The sequence below is a fragment of the Blennius ocellaris genome (assembly GCF_963422515.1).
Source record: "Blennius ocellaris genome assembly, chromosome: 4".
NCBI classification, from domain to species: domain Eukaryota; kingdom Metazoa; phylum Chordata; class Actinopteri; order Blenniiformes; family Blenniidae; genus Blennius; species Blennius ocellaris.
Genome location: NC_137653.1, coordinates 16,336,587 through 16,356,681, shown reverse-complemented (window position 1 = coordinate 16,356,681; position 20,095 = coordinate 16,336,587). Strand labels below are relative to the sequence as shown.

The 20,095-nt window shown below is 40.1% G+C and overlaps 1 protein-coding gene across 1 annotated transcript in view; it reads left to right on the top strand.

The window, feature by feature from the left end:
- The window catches only part of kif21b (kinesin family member 21B), a gene marked incomplete at both ends in the record, with an annotated part of 58,960 nt that extends 44,074 nt beyond the window's left edge, over window positions 1–14,886 (top strand). The window contains 8 exons of the mRNA XM_080495599.1: window positions 1,712–1,750; window positions 5,039–5,175; window positions 6,377–6,557; window positions 6,847–7,011; window positions 7,672–7,789; window positions 7,891–8,061; window positions 13,763–13,962; window positions 14,787–14,886. Coding sequence (XP_080351725.1) covers window positions 1,712–1,750; window positions 5,039–5,175; window positions 6,377–6,557; window positions 6,847–7,011; window positions 7,672–7,789; window positions 7,891–8,061; window positions 13,763–13,962; window positions 14,787–14,886 — 1,111 coding nt within the window. The remainder of the gene's footprint in view (window positions 1–1,711; window positions 1,751–5,038; window positions 5,176–6,376; window positions 6,558–6,846; window positions 7,012–7,671; window positions 7,790–7,890; window positions 8,062–13,762; window positions 13,963–14,786) is intronic.
- Between the last annotated feature and the right edge of the window lie 5,209 nt (window positions 14,887–20,095).

The window sequence follows — 20,095 nt, the reverse complement described above, 5'->3', positions numbered from 1 at the left end:
TTTTCTTGACCCACAGTTTTTCTCTTATTATAATTCTTTTTTTTTTTTTTATTAAGTTTCATTACCCTCACTTTGCTGACACTTGCCTCACTTTGACACTCAAGTCATTATCAAATTCACAGCAAAATGTAAGAAGGTAAAAATTTGTTGTTTCTAAATGCATATTAAATCACGAAAAGGGAGGAGTGATGCTTATTAGTGTGTCAATGCACGACTGGACTGTTTTCTGCGTCTGCATGTTGACCGTCGGAGTCGATTCCCTTTGACACTGAGATCAAACATTTAACTTCCATTTGAAAAACAAATGAGAATCAGAAAGACAAATTAAAAGTTTTCTTGTCATCTCTGGTGTGAAGATGTTTTAAATTCCAAATCCACTTTTTATTTTTTCTTTGTTTTTCACTTTGTATTTGCATTTTTTTTTTAAAACCCCAATGAATTTCAATAAGACGTCGTGTTCAAAGTTAGATAAAACTATGCGCATGGACACTGTTGCTGTCTGTAACTGCTGTTCCCTCCAGACACATTGAAGACATTTTGTTTTATTATTTCACGCTCGGGGTGAAAGGCCCAGACCCTTGTGGTGACAAACCATAGCCTCTAAAATATTTACAATATAATAAGACTTTTATTGCAGTGCTACACACATACCCATCGCCCCCCTTGTCGTCGTTTTGGAGTTATGAATGTAGCCTGAACTTTTCCTCCTTCCAACCTTACTGGGTTTTCCCTTCTGTTCACCTTGTTCATCCTTCCCAATGCCTCTTCTGTACTAATACGCTGAATATCGCTGTAAACTGCAGATGCAGGAGCAGATAATGACTTATCTCTCTGGATCTTTTGTCTTCACTTCTTCCTCCATATTTACATCCCTTTTCCTCTCTGTAACTTTCACTTTAGTTTTTTTCTTCCTCTCAGTTGGATTTTTTAGTTAAAGCACCCGTTTGCTTTCTCGCAGTGTTTGAGGAGATTCTTGTGTTTTTACACTGAACATGACACCACAGCCTGTAGGTGTTTTACTTGGTGTAATGGCAAGAAACAGATGAAAACGTCTCAATCGCCTTATTTATTTTGTGAGTAAAATCTACCTATTGGCACATCTATTTTCTTATTTAAGATATATTTTGTTTTGTAGTATCCGATCCATTACATGTTTTGATGGGTTTATTTAAACTGAGTTTGATGTGCTGTGTCGACAAAGCCTTTTGTTTTCGCTTGTTGTTCTATATTAAGACTAAGACGTGTTGTTTTATTATATTGACATGAGATCACTTGTCTCATCTCAACTCTTAGCCAGAAAGTGAATAAGTTCTATTTTTACATCTTCCTGACAATTTCTTTACACCCCAGCAGAGGGAACAGGTCCATTAATTGCTAAGTGTGGGTGTAGAAACAATAAAACATCTACAATCTTTGTTTCTCTAAGAACTCAGCTTGTTCAGTGGTTGTCTCAACAACAACATAAAAAAAAAAAGAAAAAAAGACAAGAAGTTAATCTTTGTCATCGTTGGCTGATAATCGCTGGACAAGCTGTTTTGTTGACTGATCTTTCCTGCCAGTTTCCTCACTGCTTTAGGTCTAAAACCCTCCCACTGGTCATTCCTCCCTTTTTAACCCTTTGCTAGTAACCCTCCCGTCTTTTCTTGGTGTGTTTAACCCTTTCCTCTCCCCACCCTGCCCCTCCCTCTCCTTGCTCCTCTTCTGCCTCCAGGTCGGATGACAGCGACTCCTCGCTCTCCGAGGTGCTCAGGTAGAGGAACCGTGTCTGTTGCTCTCTTTGTTCCCATTTGCCTGCTAACCCACTCTGCGTCATCTCCACAAGTGTTCAGTGCCTCGTCTGGCCTCTCCTCTTCACCTCATGTCCCTCATTCCTCCAAGGGTGGGGTCGCTGTGCTGCATGCTTTAGCCACAGATGTTTTTTCTCCTGACCCCACCTCCCCTGGGCTTCTTCCTTATTATGATGTTGTGTTTTACACCGGTCACATGCAAGACCTCAACGAACAGTATCACTATTTAAGATACAAAATGGTGAAACTGCAACTTTAAAAGGCCTGTTGTGGAAGTAACACACTTATTTTCTGTCAAATAAATAATCTGTAGTGGGACCTGCAGGGTAGAAATGGCTTCCTTGGCTCTGTCAGTCTACAATCATTCTCAACTCTTAACCTGAGTAAGGACAGTGTTAAAAGAAAAAAAAAAGTGTTTTCCGTAAAGGGCTCAGCCCAGATAATTATGACGGGGAGAGGTGATGGGAAAATCTGCACAATCTGCTACTCGGCTAAACTGCCGAAAACTTTCAGAGCCGAAAACTTTCAGAGTTTTCAAGGTATTTTTGTACAGAATACTCACAATTTCATAAAAACTTTTAATTGTATATTTTTATTTGCTTTTTCTCTTTTTTTTGCTACTATGCTACAGAGCCAGGTTTTTTCAGTGTCTATTAGCTTTTATATTATATACATATCTTTTATATACATTATATTTTATGTAGCTAAAAACATGTTGAACTCAGTTTTTTAGTCATTGTTTTGTATATATTAACTAATATCTGACATAAAACTGTATTGTTATTTTAACTGAAGGAGGAGTCTGGTTCTTCTTATACCTTAATAATCCTAATCAGGCTGCTTTCTGGTTTCTATCATCTTTCGCCTTCATTTTAGTTAATGCTCCTTTAAGGCTCCAGTTTTGTGATTTGATAACCACAGACACAACACAATATGTTGATAAGTTAATTTCATGAGATGTAGATATGAGCTTTGTTTGATAGAGCATTGCACTTGCCTCTAGTTTTTTATGTTAAGCAAAGGGTGGCTATGATTAACAAGCTAATTAAAGAAACAAAAACTTTCCAACAGTATGTCGCCTTATTTCCTCCATTAAACAGTTTATGGCTTGAAAATAATGACACGAGTTATGTTATCGTTATTTTGATCAATCATTCCTATTTCTGTATCTCACACACACACACACGCGCACACACCTCTCACCGAGACCCTTCATTCTATTTTTCTGTGTGCAGCAGAGAGCACACGCTGATCTCCCTCCATGTTTTCATTAGTGCTGCTCTCTTGGGTCTTTGCCCTGCATCATCCATTAGCAGCTCTTACACAGTGCATAGCACGGCACACTGAGATCTTCCACAGATGCTGATGGAACTGGAACAATTTTTGCCATTTGGAACATCATGCTACTGTAGAATATACATTGAACAACATAAGAGTTGGTGCTTTGTAAATATATATATATATATATATATATATATATATATATATATATATATATATATATATACCCCCATAACACGAAGACAAACCGGAAAATGTATTGAAAGAAATTATTATATTATAGATGGACTGTCTGGTTAAGGAGTTGCTTCAGTATAACTTTATTGTTTGAAGCAAAATATATTTTTAACACTTTACTAAGCTCATAAATGAAAGAAACTAATCTAATTTTAATCAAAGGCAATGGAGCATAATGCTTTAATTAGACATAATTCATTAATTTCTGTCATTTAACTGTAAGTGCATCCCAAATTTATTTTCTATTTATGGAAATCTTATCAATCTTTTCTGCATCAAATAAAAAAAAAAAAAGAAATGTTGGGATGGCCACCCACTTTTCAAAATGAGTGCTCTGTCTGATCCACGCTGGTTTTCCAGCTTTGCAGAAGCTGATGGTGTAACCATGTCTTCTGCTTCTCTCTGTCCATACACATACATACACACATGGTTTATGCCCCCAAATGATGATTACCCGTGGAGATGCAGAGAGTTGGTTTCCACTGGTGTAGTGGCGAATGGATATTGCATGTGGTGATGATGGTGTCTCGGGATGCTGGACATATCTTTTTATTTAATTTTTTTGCAGTATGAAACAGCTGTGGTGTCTTTCATCAAGACTGTGGCTGTCATAAACAATTGGTTTGAGCTTATTCTTATGCAAAGTTGGTTCTTATTTTTTTTGGTTTTTTTCGAAACTTTGCAGAATTGCATGTACCCTTTTGTTGCTGGTTGATTTTGGCTCTGGACAGTTTTTATGTGTTGTGAACAAGACACATAAGAGTTTTATTTTTTTGATTTGTATGTGTGCGCGTGTGCGTGCGTGTGTGAAGATGAGCATGTTGCCATCTTTATCTGTATTTTTGCTCAGTGTGTGTCGAAACAAATCTGTCCCGAGGTGTGCGCAATCTAATTTTCTTTGCTCTCCTTCCACATTCCTGCTCCCCTCTCAGTGTTTTACTCCATATCTCACTCTGGCACACATGCACTCCCACATACACACTAACCACCACTTGTGAAGCCCACCAGGGACCAATTTTCCCACATAGCCCTCCCTCTTTTTCTCAGCCTCCCCTTGCTTGGTCTCACTCTGCTGACTGCTCTGAAGCCACTCTGGGACTCTGGCCTGTCAGTGGGACATAGATTGGGATGGTGAGAGGGGGAGAGGTCCAGCTAGTGAGATTGAGAGCACATCATAAAAAAGAGGTTGTATGTGTGTGTGTGATTGTGAGAGAGTGGGGATAGGAAGGTAGATTGAATCGGAAAGTAGTTCTCACTGTTGTAGTGCCTTAATTGGACTGCACCACAACAAAATCAGGAGAGGGAGGGGTGTGTGGAAGCAGGAGATGAAGCAGGTGGGCTTCCACCAGCAGGAATGTGTATGCTCTTGTTTATCTGATATCATGTGGAGAGGGCTCTTAACAGTCACATTTTGGTTGTTTGTCTCTCTGATTACAAATGTCATAGAATTGAAATTTAAGAAGCAGTATAGCAATGATGGGTATTTTGTACTGTCTTTCAAAGTGATATAAACACTGAACTTCATTTGGTTCATTTGAGTGATCCATGTGTGTATATATATGTGTGTGTTTGTACTGTCATGTATATTAAAAAGAATTGATTTGTGTTTTTATGTGCATGCCGCAGTTCAGCATGTATCTCACTGTCTGTAGAAGGAAGTTGCGTTCAAGGACATCATATTTGCTGTTATGTACCCATAAGACTGACACTGTACGCACATTTGTGAACTACAGGGGTGTGATCAACCCCATCGGGGGTGTGAAGGGGGGTCGCACGGCACCCCTGCAGTGTGTGTCTGTGGCCGAGGGCCACTCAAAGCCGGTTCTGTGCGTGGATGCTACGGATGAGCTGCTCTTCACTGGATCAAAAGGTACATACATCACTGAGCGCGATATCAGCTCTCTTATAATGAGACCGTCAGGATGTATTTAGAGTTGGACTGTAAAATCAAAAAAAAAAAAAATTGAACAGTGCCACTTTTTGTCATGTTAGCAGAGATTCTTTAACGTAATCCTGTTCACTGTCAATGCAATACATAGTAAAATGATAGTATGCTACTACCCCTTATGCTCCAAACAATGTTGTGTAGCTTTAGGCTTAAATGTATAAAGATACAAAATTGTCTTGAATTTCAGATTTATATTACATGTATCTCAGTGAGCTGTGCAGCTTTGGCTGTGGGCTTTCTGGTTCATTTCTTATGCCAAGTTAAGCTACAACGGCCCTTAAGCTATACTGAACACACACACACACTCGCGCTATATTTCTCATCTCAGGGGTTGATCCCAGCTGACTCTGAGAAGGCAGGATACGCTCAAGACAGGTCACCAGTACATCAGCGCACAAACACTGAGTGATAGACAATCTCACACACACTTTCACACCTATGGACATTATTAGTGTTACCATTTAAAGGCACTCTTCTGTTTTTGAATTATGGGAGGAAACAATACTACCTGGAGAAAAACCACAAAAAAATAGAGAACATACGAACCCCTCACAGACTCTCCCGTAAACCCTAGAAAACACTTTCAAGGTGGCGTGATGGTGTAGTCGTTAACACACTCACCTCGCAGTGAGATTATTCTCATACGAGTTTGGGCTCGAGGACTTTTTGTCAGTGGAGTTTATAGGTTGTCTCTCGGTGGCTCAGTTTCCTCCCACTTTCAAAACACTAGAAGTTAATTGGTTGAGCATGTGTGGCTGTCTGTCTGTGTTTGCGCTGTGATGGAGCGGCGACACCATCTTCTTCAATGTTAGTTGGAATCAGCTGCAACCCGCCAACAACCCTAAATTGGATTAAGTGGTATAGAGGAAGACAAATGGAGAGGCTGACTTAAAATCTGACAGTGTCAAACTAATCCTCATTGTAGACCAAAATATAATACAAAATTATGTGGCAAATTGTTGAATAGTTGTTGAGATCTGTCAGTAATACACAAGCAATTATGCCCTTGCATTAAGCCATTCTGCTTGTAATCTACTGATAAGCTTAAGTTGGCACGAGAAGCATGTTCGCATCAACACAGACGTCTTCACAGCATTTGACCCTCTCCGCCTCCCCCCTTCAGATCGAACTTGTAAGATGTGGAACCTGGTGACTGGTCAGGAGATCGTCACCCTCAAAGGCCACCCGAACAACGTGGTGTCAGTCAAATACTGCCCAGCCTCCAGTCTGGTCTTCTCCGTCTCCACCTCCTACATTAAGGTGTGGGACATCCGCGACTCGGCCAAGTGCATCCGCACGCTCACGTGAGTGTCTTCGCTGGGTGAAGCAGCTCGGAGCGCTGTGAAATCTCTGTGAAATGCAGCTGAATTGAGACGTGATTGAACTTGTGTTAGAAATGTTTTTCTGTGCACTGATGCGCTCTGAGCCTCAGAACGATGACAAATTATATTAGGAAAATGTGAATCGAAATGCATCTAAAGGGCACAGCAACTGTTGGAAGATGCTCCCCTCGTGCTATTTCCTCTCTTGTTCTCCTTTTACTCTCCTCACTCACTCTTTTACTGTCACACTGTTTTGTCTTTGCCCAAACAGTTCTTCTGGACAGGTGGTTTCCGGCGACGCGTGTGCAGGCACCACCACCCGCACTATAACCTTTGCTCAGGGCGAGTGCCAGATCAACCAGATAGCCCTCAACCATTCAGGATCTGTGCTCTACGCCGCCGCTGGAAACATTGTTCGCATGTGGGACCTCAATAGGTACAGTTCGGTCATTGATTTATTCATTGATCAGGTTGTTTGTTAGTATCCAGCTAATAATGAACATATTCAGTGGGTCATCCATTTATTTAGAATCGTCTTATTGTTTTCAATTTATTCATCATGGTTTTCCATATTCAGTCCTGACAGTCAGGCACTGACTCGATGTAGTTTCCGTTTTACACGTGTTCATCATCCAGAGAGCTCATGAACATATGACAGGAGAGATTTAAGCCTCTTTCACAAGACAGTGCAGAAAACCAGAGCATGTAAATGAGCATGTCGTCTACGAGGATCCTATTTCTGGCATCCTCTGGAAATGCTGTCTCCTCAGTTTTTTTTTTTTTTTTTTTTTGCTTCTTGAAGAAAATGATTAACGGATTGGACCAGACAGTTTATGCTGAAGGGTTCAGAACCATTTAATGATGCATAAGAGTCCTCAAGAAATGAAAAATTAATGTATTAAACATTTCTTTGGTGTCATCGCTGCCTGTGGCGTCGCTGCGTTTCAGCAGTTTTACTTCACTCCTGAGACGGAAAGTGATTTCATTCAGTGACACATCCACCTTGAAAATCGGATTCCTGTGAGTAATGAGTTTCACAGACCTTTGCCTCACCTCCTGCGCTGGGCGTCTCTCTCGTGTGCGTTTTCGTGTGTAGGATGCAAGCAATGGGGAAGCTGACAGGCCACATCGGCTCTGTCATGTGTCTGACAGTGGGACAGTCTCTGCTGGGCAAAGACCAAGTGATCACTGGCTCCAAAGACCATTACGTCAAGGTAACGTGAGGCTAAAATGTGATGTTAGAAGGAAGGCACTTGTGTAGGAGGGGAAAAAAAAAAGAAGCTTGAGTGTCACTTATTATGTGTCCTGTCCACAGGTTTTTGACGTGGCAGAAGGAACTCTGGGTAATGTGGGTCCCGCTCATAACTTCGAGCCTCCGCATTACGACGGCATTGAATGTTTGGCCGTCCACGGAGATGTGCTGTTCAGCGGGTCCAGGGACAACGGCATCAAAAAGTGGGAACTCGGGCAGCAGGAGCTTATACAGGTTTGTTTGCATGGACATGTTGCTGTTGCTCAAAGAAAGGGGTTGGGAAGATGAGCCCAGAACTGAAACCACATTGAGCCATTTCTGATGAAATGCCAAACTTTGTAATGCTTTACACATCATAACACGTTATTAGTTGCTGTTGGTAGCTCTCATCACGTGCCAGTTAGATTCTTTTAATTTGAAATATGTCGCGGCAACATTTGCTTTCATTTCAAAGCTTTTCTGTTAATGATATAGTTCCTTCAATATTTACACTTATTCTTGGAATAAACAGGTTTTTATTTATCAGGTACTATTACCATTATGATTTAACACTAAAGCTAATTTTATATATATATATTTACTAGTGCTGTCAATTGATAAAAAAAAAAAAAAAAAACTAATTAATTGCACAATTTTCTGTAATTGCAATTAATTGCATTGTTTTTCTACTGAAGACTGAAGCTTGTTATGGATATTTATTCAGCGAAAACCACGGAATTAATGTCGACTTTGCGTGAAAGCTTTCTCTCCAGGATTAGCAAAATAATAAAAACAAAGTAAGTAAAAAAAGGGAGTTAAAAAAAACTAGCCAACAAAACTACGTTAATTACATTAAATCTTTAATGAATTAAATGTTTCAAATCAATTAAATAAACACGTTATTTTTGACAGCACACATTTTTTACCCTATTTTACACTTACAATAACTTCAGTTTTAAAGATATGTGTATATTTCTGCACCACCACAGAAAACTATATATGCTATACGGAGGCAGCAACGCTTTAAGGAGAGAAAGCAGGATGATTTAATAATAATGTGGACGTTGACTTCAGGCTTCGATTTTTAAAACTTCTCTACTTCTCCGATAATGCATCATGCTGCTTCTGATATCTTTAGCTAAAAGCCTGTAGGTACAAACATGCACAGTTCTCTGACATTATCAATTCGTGATCTTTTGACCTAATCCTCTCAAGGAAAAGTCAGTGTTATGTATGCTGTGCTGCCTCAGTGCTAACGTCATACATGAGTAATCAATTCAGGATCCTTCCTGTCAGTGGTGATTGCAAGTTGTGGATTTTTCTTGATTAATAGGAAACTAATCAACAGCCATTTTGATAATTGTTTTTGTTTCTCAAAGTAGTGCTATAAATGCTATTTAGAATGTATGGCTTTTCTTTATTTTCTTCTTTCTTTTCAAAATACAGGGGGAGAAGCAAATTTCAAAACACCATATATCTACTGTCACAAGATTATTGCTTTTGGCTTTCTCCAATGTTAAGAATTACCAATAAATAGATTGAATGATTAACCACATGGGTACAAGACGCAGCTTCGGATTTGTCTGGCTGCGGATATAAAGTCTGTCATTCTTGAGAACTGTAATGGGAAAGTCACGAAACTTTGGATTTGAATACAATTGAAAAAGTATTGGAGCTACATTATGAGTTACACAAGGAAAAGAAATGTGATCGTGCGTTACTTTTTATCGTCTTTCCTACACAAGTAACTTATTGGGTTTTACACGGTCTCTTCACACTCAGTTTTAATGTTTTACTTTTAAGGTCTTTGGTGCACTTATTAAAATGCTTGAGTAAATTCAGTTTACAGCTGAGCAGAGAGGTTTCAACAGAGACTGTTGCATCTTTAATGAAACCCCCTTTCTTGTTTTCACTGATTTACATTGAAACAACCCGATGTCACTTGATGTGTGATTTTAAGGCAGTGACTCAGAAGAGATGTTACAGAAAGAGGCAGCTCGCCACTCATTAGTCAGTATGGTCTTTTCGTGATGGGTCACTCGTCACACAAACTCTGTTTCACCTCTTTCGAGCCTTTGTTAACACCACTGAAGCCGGCACAAGAGTGGAATAATCAATCCACCATTTCGCCTCTGTGCCTTTCAGACAGACAGGCAGAATAAAGGTGCATCAGCCCTGAAACAAACTGCCTGTGTAAAAAGATCTGGTAAAACGACCCCGGTGAACCAAATGCAAGTCAAATACAACTTAAAGTACGCTCATTACTGTCACTAACTACATATAAACTCAGTTTAGACTGAGACACATACATATATATATATATATATATATATTTGTTTTATTTATTTATTTATTTATTTATTAATTTCTCATCGTGCAACAGCTTTACAAACATCCATGTCGATGCTTTGCGGTGTTTTGAGCATTAAATCTGTCCAAACAGCGACCTGTCATGAAAAGTTGGGTGCTACAGGCTTAGAAAGCGCTACTTCCAATCAAGCTGCAAACTGTGGAATAGATTTCCTACCTCATTACTCCACGTCCCATTGAGACTCACCTCCGTTCAGGAAATCCCTTCCACATTTTTCAGCCAGCAGGCAGAGCAGCCGTTGGGGAAACACATGTGGACTCATTTCAGCAGAAGCACAGACGAGGCTTCATGGATCGGAAATCCCCGCAGGTTGCGTCGGAAATTTCCGATCCGTGAATTGCGTTCATATCAGAACCCGACACTGATTCTGGATCGGATCGGCTCTGTCCCGAATGTTCATATTTAGTTTGATCACTGAGGCTTTTTTGTTGTGCTGCAGCTTCTTTCTTTTTCATTCTCCATCATGGCAAAGCCACAGTCGTCTCACCTAGTTTTCAATGGCCGCACCGGTGGAGCAGGTCTTTTCACTTGTTATCCCACACTGCTGGTGACGGTGCAAGGCTGCCACTTGAGTGTTCAGTTGGTGGACGGCTTCCTGCCACTGGAGAGCTCCCTCCATGTCTCCCTTTAAACACAGTGCTTCGCTTGTGGACAGAACTAACAAAGTGTCATCATGTGTAATGTGGCAGGAAAGCACGGTGTCAACATGAAGGCGCTCGAGCACCCCTACACACACACACATACACACACACACACGCATCACAGCCACAGGTACTGCAGAAAAAAGTGTGAATTTGTGTGCTTTTTTTCTTTGCATGTGTTGACTTGTGTTGCTCCTCTTGCATGTCCTCTGTGGTCTGCATATGTTAATATTGCAGAATAATGCACCTCGTGGGTGGATTTGGTTCATACATTTGCATCCACAATAATGTGCATATTAAACGGTACTTTCTCAAAGTTGTTTTACATGTGTTCTTTTCAGCCTTTTGTTTGTCTGAGCGGTCGAAATATGAGAACACAAGACTTTATTATTTTCCATGAAAGGCTGAATTAAATCAGCTCGGTCAGTGCCGCGGTCTGTGGCATATGACCTTAACCTCATTTGTGAAGCAGCAAGCCCAATCCATTTTACAGCCTCTCTAACTCTGTAGTCTCTGCCTAATTATGTAATGGGATCAAATTGTGGCTTGGGGTATAATAGGAGGTATTACAGTAGACTGAAACTCTGCCTCCTTCAGGAGTGCTGTGGTGAGCTGTTCTGCTCTGACCCCCCTGTTAAAATGAATGCTCTATAGTCTCCTCCTTCAGGGATGTGTAAAGCAATTTGTTTATAATTACTGTACAGTGAAGTTTAGTGATTCTCACTAGCTTGATAAATATCTTAATATACCTTCCAAAAACAATTTCAAGCATGTCTGCATTTTTACTGGTTTATTGACATGCTTATGCAGCCATTGGTGTGCCGTCTTGCTGCTCTTAAGATATTAACAGGTTTTTACCCAGAGGTATAAAGTTGTTACAGATAGTGCGGTGAATATGATGTATGTGACATGTTTCTTTGCGTTTTTACAATTATTGGCTATTCCCTGTGTGCACTACCTAGTGCTCTCTAGTTTTTCCAATTTATCCTGGCCTATATAATCCATCTAAAAATGACAACATGCTGCCGACACCAGTGGTTTTAGTTCCCATCTGCTTTTATGCAAACTTAAAGGGACATTAATCCCTCCTTAAAAAAAAAAAAAAAAATTGTCAGGTTCCTGTTTTTGTTTTTTTGTTATAGCCCAAGCTGGACTGCAACAACTACTGAACTCCCTCAAGTTATATAAACATTATTGAATGTGGGATGACATGATTTTGTGTAATATAAATCATCTTTAGAGTGTCTAGTGAATTTAATTATACTGGAGCTTTTCAGGTTAGCGAACCGTCTTGATTCTTTCACATGGATTCGTCCACCGCTCGCTCATTAATGGCCATTCAGCTGATGTGCAATGTTTTATAGTTTCGGGAGCTAAGAATAAGGCAAATAGCAACTCTTAATGATTCAGTCAGTGAGGGTATAATTCATGCAAATGTAAACAATGCATCGATTTAGGAGCTAAAAACTTCTCAAACTGCAGAAGCATGATCGCCAAAAAGTCTGTTCCATTTCGGAGAATGATGTGAATGTCTTCTACATTCCTTTAATCCTGACGACAAGATGACACGCTCATGCAATGGATTAGCCGTTTGTGTGAACAGCATGAGTCCTTAGCGTGTTTCTACTTTCTGTCTACACGGTCAGGCAGCAATTAAAGTGATGCTAGTTTGTGTCTGTTTGTCCCGGTTTATGCCAGCAGGAAATTCTGTGCTGCTCCCGAGTCATGCTGCTTTTAAATGCACATTAGTTTTCCCGCCGAGCTTTGTGATATCTGCACCAAATTTTTATGGGGATTGAAGCCATTCTAAAAATGTCACTGGCAATGTTTGAATTGCTTCCGACTCTTCAATGAGTATCCTTTATCAGAAAATGACTTGAGCTTTGTTTGAACACAATTTTTTTGGTAGAATTATCTAAAGCTAAAGTAATGGTATATTTAAAACGGTTGCATGGATGGACTATAAGCCACTGCAGTGAAGCAAACAGTCACAGAAAGATGACTGCAATTAAATGTTACTTGATGGAAATGGTAATGAGAGCAACCCAATTCGACAGTGTTACTTTGATTAAAGCAAATTTCAAAATCTCATGCAAATAATTGAGAGGTTGAAAAAAGAAACTCGACAGGAAAAAGTAGATGATAATTCAAGCGGTGTTAATTAATTGAACCAATGACAAAACTCAAAAGTGTGTTTAGGTTTAGATGAAGGTTTGTGCATGTTTTGTTCTCGTATTAATTGAAGCAAAATCAGATTCTGGAGGGATTATGTTTAATATCTCACCTCTGCAGTGATGCACTGTAGAAATGGTTCTGCAGAATCTGTCAGATATTTCAATTTGTTACAGTTGGAGTGTAAAACTGAAGTTATTCTGCAGGAAAAGTTAGTGAAATGTAAAAATAGCAGAAAATATTGATTAAACTTACACAGCATAATTGTGTATCACACGGAAGGCTAGAATCCTTAAGTTAGCCTTTACGAATTCTTTATATTACGAGCTTCACACATTAAATCATTTGTCATTCTGCATGAACTTCAAATCAGTCTAAAAAATTCCTTTTCAAAAGCTTCGTTTTTTAAATTCAAGGAACCTGGCTAAAACAAATGGTAAAAGATTGAATACACAAACACAAAAGCTAAGAATAACTGTTACTGAGACTAAATCTGTTTTCTATATGAGTCTCCACCATGATTTTCCCTATATGTTGCCTAGCAACAGTACTCTGCAATATCCGTTAAAGAAACATGTCTGGGTTCAGGTGTTCATTTCTAATCGTAAGGATTGAATCTCTGAGCAGGTTTGTTTTTCTGCTGGACACAGTAACCCAGGCGGCTGACGTCCACGGCTGCTCTCTAGCCACACAATGGCCTTTTATGTCCAACAGCCACAGTAAGAAGGGACTTTCGCTGTAATTGTTGCTCTAATATTTCATCACTCAACAGCAAATCCCAAATGCACACAAGGACTGGGTGTGCGCTCTGGCGTACGTACCGGGACGACCCATGCTGCTCAGCGCCTGTCGCGGCGGCATGCTGAAGGTGTGGAACGTGGACAACTTCACTCCCATCGGAGAGATCCGGGGCCACGACAGCCCCATTAATGCCATATGTACCAACTCAAGACAGATCTTCACTGCATCGAGGTAAAACTATGCAAATAAACCCGTACAGCTCCTGTCAAACTGTTTCTTAAAAGTTCTGTATGTGTAGTTATTTGCTTATAAAGTTTCAGTCTATTGTGCTGACTAATGGCTAAACTGTTTATTTCCCCCCCCATCTCAACAGTGGCATATTCACAAAGTAGTGTAAAAAGTTAAAACCTGATTCTTGTAAATTTCAATCTTTTAAGTGAAATTGACCAAAAATCTTCTTTACTCGAATCAAAACTAATTAATGGTGTCAAACGTATTCACATGCATGTTTAAAAGAAGAAAAAAAAAGACCAACATGATGTAACACAGCAAGAAGAGATGTTGATGCACTGCAAATTTTGGACACGGAGTTCTCAAGTGAACACCTTTGAGCACGTCTTATTCTACGATCAAAATATTCAAGTGTGCTGGTTACAGCCTGTTCTAATGTTATGGCTTCATCCTGAGCATTATGCTGTAGGTATTAGCTCAGAGTGGCTCGTTGAGATTTCTCCTGCATCCGTTTTTCGCCCCCCCCTTAAATAGACGCGTTATTGAATTCTCAACAGCATCGGATGAATATAATGTTTCTCTGCTTGTCTCTGTGTCTAAATGGGACATTTTCTGGTCTGACGTCTTTTCTCCTCTCTTGGGCTTTCACTGCCATCAACTCACGCCTTGTCTTCTCTCTTTCATCACATCTCTGATCTTACTCATCTTCTGCTGCTTTCCTCTTCTTCCATCACCTCCTCTGCTGGGCTTGGCAAATGTTTCCTCTTGTGTGACTTCCTCCTCCTCCTCCTCCCTCCCCACTCCCCCTGTCCTGTGGACCTCAGTGACTGCAGGGTGAAGTTGTGGAACTATGTGCCCGGTTTGACCCCATGTCTTCCTCGACGGGTCCTGGCCATCAAGGGCCGAGCCACCAGCCTCCCATGATTGCCTCTTCTCTGCTCACCAACCTTCCCCTCCTCTGGTACTCTCTTAGCTAATTTCCTCCTTCTGTTCCATGCTTTTCTTTGGCGCAAACCACTTTTTTCTTTTCTGCTTTTCCCTTCTTTTCTTTTTGTTCCTACCTTTCTTGCAGCTTTCTCCACAGTTTTTGTTGATTTGTCATCTTTTCTTTTTCTTTTGTTTTTAAAATGTTCAACCTTGGTTTATTTGCAGTGACAGCAAGTAACTAACAACAAAGTCCAATCTTTTTTAATCTTGTGTACAAAGGAGAAATATCTTTGTTTATCCCATTAGGAACCCAATATTTGAATCACTTATGGATTTTTGGTATTTGTTTGTGACTTCACCTATGGGGTTGAGTCAGTGTGTGGCTGCAGTCGCTCGCCATGCATGCAAAACTGAGACAAACAAGAAGATATAATTTCTACCATAACTTGTTAACTTGTTGCTGGATATGTTACATTGGTCCCAGATACAGAATCCCACAGGCCTCCAGCTTGCTGTTGGCTGTTTCCTTCATGGGCATTTATTGATCCAGTCAGTTGTCATTTCGTGTCCCCGAAAAGCAGCCAGAGCAGATGGCAGTGGAAAATGTGATGATGCTGTCCCACGTATCAGTCAAGCAAGGTGGAGACTCTGTGCAAAGTGAAACTTAAATTAGAAGCATAAAATGGGAGAAAAGTTGCTATTTCAGTAAGGATGATTGGTTTCCCTGGTTGCTGAGCCATTAACCAAAAACAACTATAAGGTTGAAGAGCTGTTTTTTTTTCTTAAGTGACTCGGAAAATACTTAATCGGTGTATAATTCTGTGCAAATTTTGAATGCATGTCATTATATCAGGTTTGATTTTGAAAAGTGAGGGCTGTCTGTTGAAGGTTATGTTCTCATTGCTTTCCTTTTACTCATCATGCCTCTTCTCTCTTCCTCTCCAGCGACATGACAGTGAAGATCTGGCTGTCAAAGGTGTATAGGAAGAGGTGAGAACTGAGGAGAACCATGGTTTCTTTGTCAGTCGTCGTTGCTGCCACTTCAGCTGCTGTGCTGTGACCTTCTCACTTCTGGCACTGAGACGTGACACCAAAATCCAGTTTCCAAGGCAATCAAGATTTTTTTTTTTTTTTCTTTCAACATGACAAAGATGCGGTGAAGTATGTCGAGAAAGAAGAAAAAGAAGGGAAAAAAACTATTTGCCTTTCAGATTTTTTTTTTTTTTTTTTTTTACTCCCAATTTGAAAGTGCCATTCAGACGTGGTGCTACTTGGAAAAGATAAACTGCATTTGCCTGGTTGTGAATCCGCCGGGCAAAAACCATTACTCTCTTGACATGAAGACTGCCGCATCCTGGCATTAAATGAAAAAGTGTCCTTCTGTTTCCTCACTAACGTTTCACACAGTGAGAGGTGAACCTGCTCAGAGACATGTAATCATGTATCTACAGTGTGAAAATCAAGAGGCGATTTGAATTTAAATCCCAGCTGAACGTGAACTCGACGCCGCAGCATCTTCCTTGATTCAGGACTGTTTCGGTGGACTTGTGGCTGAACACACTGGACAATCACCCCATGGGTTCATTCTGGGGAGGGTCAATAGACTGTTGTTGATCTTTGGATGAACATCACTGGTAAAACACCCAAATTACCCTCACGTGGTGTTTTGGTTTTCCACTTTGGATCTGCTCCCGTTTCATTCATCTCTCAGTACATCACTGAAACTTTATTGTGTTCCATAAGTCACATTATTATTTTGTTTAATGACTGTTGTTAATTTATTACTTCCCCTACCTCAGTTGTTTTGGACTTCAGCACGAGGTGGGTGGAAACATTTTTACGGGTCTCTGTGTACAAACACCTGGTGCTCGCCATTTTGAAGTCTTTATTTAACGCCTGGCTCTTCATGTCTGTGTGGATGTGTCCTCTGTGGCCCCCCAGCTATCAGACCGTCTGGCTGCTGACCCCGCAAACAGGAAATCACACATTCAGTAGCACAACTTGGGTAGCTCCGGTTCCCGAAGGACCTGACTGGATGGTATTATCAGCTCTGTAAAGTGCCAACTGCGGCGAAACTCCGAAACGCCCCTGCAGATGCACATGACATATAGCAGTACACTCTTCTCACAGGTTTGTGAGACGGGTACTGCACTGAGGCCAAAGTGCCACATCATTATCTCAACCTAACTTACAGTGCGTGGCTCATACCTGCCACTTATCTGCCATGCAAATGGTAATAGGAGCTCTGCTAGTTTCCCCTCTGCCTGTTTTCAGCTCCACTCTGATCTTTAAGGTTTGCGATAGTGTCAGACTGACCACGGAGGAGACCGCCGCTTTCACAGCTCCCGAGTTTCTCCGGGAAGCCAATTTAATTAGAGGTCTCAAATCTTTACTTGCTGCTTTTCAGGCAAAATTACTCTGGTGAAAGTAGGTCATAACTGAGAGGGATTTCTTATTAAAATCCCAATTTTTTTTCTTCCACCCACTTTTTGCTGCTACATTTGCAGTCAGGAATAAACTTCCTGGATTGGTGCACTGATGTTCAAATCTGCTCCTGTGGCAGATTACATGTGTGGGCCACCATACATGTATACAAACTGTGGACACGATTTCAGTTTCGGTTATCCATCTTGCCTGATAGGTCTTGACATCCTTCGCTGTGTTGATTTAGTGTCTCTTTAATGAAATATATTCAGCACTGCAGCATTCCACTGACGTGTGCACATATATTTACACACACCTACAGGCATCAGTTAAGTCTTAACAGTCAATTCAATTATCTTTTTCGTTGCCTGACACCTTCAAATACTGAGAATAGCTTCCATTCGAATTGCTTTGTGAACTTTTTTTGTACCACTCCAAACATGATGAGTAACATTTTACAGCTTGTTATCACACAGATGTCAGAGCTCAGTTAAAACCTGGATTCATATCTGTTTGAATTAATGTTGGGTATTTCAGCTTTGCAATATGACTCATTTTGTTGGGAGAAGAAAAACAATATTTTCATGATTTAGTGCACTTTTACTTATAAGAGACCCAGAGTATGTAGTTGAATTTGAGTGGTGGATCATCAAGCAGCATTCGTAGAGGTTTTAAATGGTGAGTACTTTCAACATGCTTTCTATAACCTCTGTTCTCATGAATGAGTCTCTTCTGCTGCTGTTTCATGTATCCAGCACAAGTTTGAAGCTGCTACACTCTCCAAAAAGCAATTATAGGGGTTCTGTGTTATTTTGGGGCTGGGGCGTTGTTGGGTTTAGTTTTGCTATGATAAGATACTCAGGTAAAAGCTTGAAGAATAATTAAGTCATAATTAAAGTCGGAACTTGACCCTGTGATAATAGGTAGCTTTTTGAATTGACCAAATGCCTTGTGATTTTTTTTTTTGGGGGGGGGACTTGGAGAAAAAAAATGGTACTATCATTTCCATGTCTTGCTTTTGCATTCAACTCCCTTTACTTATTATCTATGTACTGTGCTTCTGTGTACAGAAAGTACACCTTTTTTGATAACATCTTTTCAATCTGGCCAAAGCTGAAAGTCTTGCAATTTCAAGAAGATGTGCACTGAATTTAAACCATTGTTTAAAATATATATAAAATGTGGTGTTTGTACAGTGTTTTGCCTCTAAAACTAGAGTTGGTGGTACAAGTTTTGGTCTGTAGGGAAATTAGCCTCTATAACATGATGGTTTCTATACTTTAACTTGGTGTCCGTTGGGCCCTTTGCTGTACGCTGTGTATTTATCTGTGCCAATTAGCTAAACTGACCCTGCACAGCAGCTCAGCAATGCGTTTCATGTGGTAATAATGCAAAGACAGGCTTTATCTTAGCTTCTTTTCACTTCCAAACTCCTACTTATTGCTCGAGAAGATCTTATAGTACTGTAGCTTTAGGCACTTCTCTCTGCTGTGCCCCCTGCTTGTACATTTGCTAATGGCTGCATGATGTTAGTGGTGCTGATCGGTTGATTGGACATCTTGAAATAATGCAGTTCAGTGTGCCAGTCATTCATTGGCGTACAACCCGTTTACTAGCTTAGGAGATTTGCTCTTAAAATCTCAGAAGTATTGATGTGCAGAATCTGAAGCGGTCAACAAATTATGCAAGAAATTACTAAAATGTGGAATGGACTTGACAAAATCTGCCAACCTGGAAGTGTTTTTCTAGCATGCAGAAGCAGTAAATTATCATCTGGCCTGGAATCAGCCCCACCTCAAGTTGCCCCGAGCTCTCGGGCTCGTACTTCAACTCCACTCAGCACCACTTCATTACTTGATGTGTAAATAATGTGTCATAGCTGTTTAGATATTACAGAGGAAATGCAGCTGAGGTCTGCGGGCTTCTTTATGTTCAAATGGCCTCAGTTTAATCTCTACAAGTTAGGAACCCACATGCACTTTGGAAAACGAATACTGCTGTGAAAACCCCACAACCTGTTTTCCAGATATGGATTAAGCCACGCTGTAGACTTAGTTTACAAAGAAATGGTTCATAAGTCTCTGACGAGGCTTTAACCATTAAAATTCCCCTGGAAAGGACATGTCTGCTTAGCTCTCGGGTAGGATTAGGAAAGTAATGATGTTAATGTACCGACCGATATATGATGTAACATAATAGGTAAGAATTTCTTTTTAAATAGCTTTTTTGAAAGAAAAAAAAAAGATAAATATATATATACAGAAACTGTGATTGAGACTAATCCGTTTGTCTGAGCATCATGAAAAAGTCTTTATACTCTTAGGAGAATCCATCTCCATACTTATTTCCCTGGTTGTATTGGTTTTCAGGATTTTCTGTGAAGAACATTGACCACAAACTGGTAATATTTTTTCTCATTCAAAGTTTATATTACTTTGTGAAAAATATGACCAGAGACACTGGTTGACATGATCCAATCTCAATGCATTTCTTTTAAAAATCCACATGGGGTCAAATAACCTGCCTAAAAGAAAAAGGAATATTTTCGACCATCAAATATACAATTGAACATGCTGTGTGTTGTTTGACCTTGCTTGAGTATTACGCTCTAAAAAGGGTACTTAGTTCCTGGTTTGAGTCTCTAATCTGTAGCCAACCATTTGAAAATAATGATCATACACCCCCCCCCCCCCCCCAGGATTAAAATATAAATCGGCTTTGGAAACCTTCTTCACTCAATATGTGAACGCAAACATCCAACACAAATGCAGGGTGCATATGT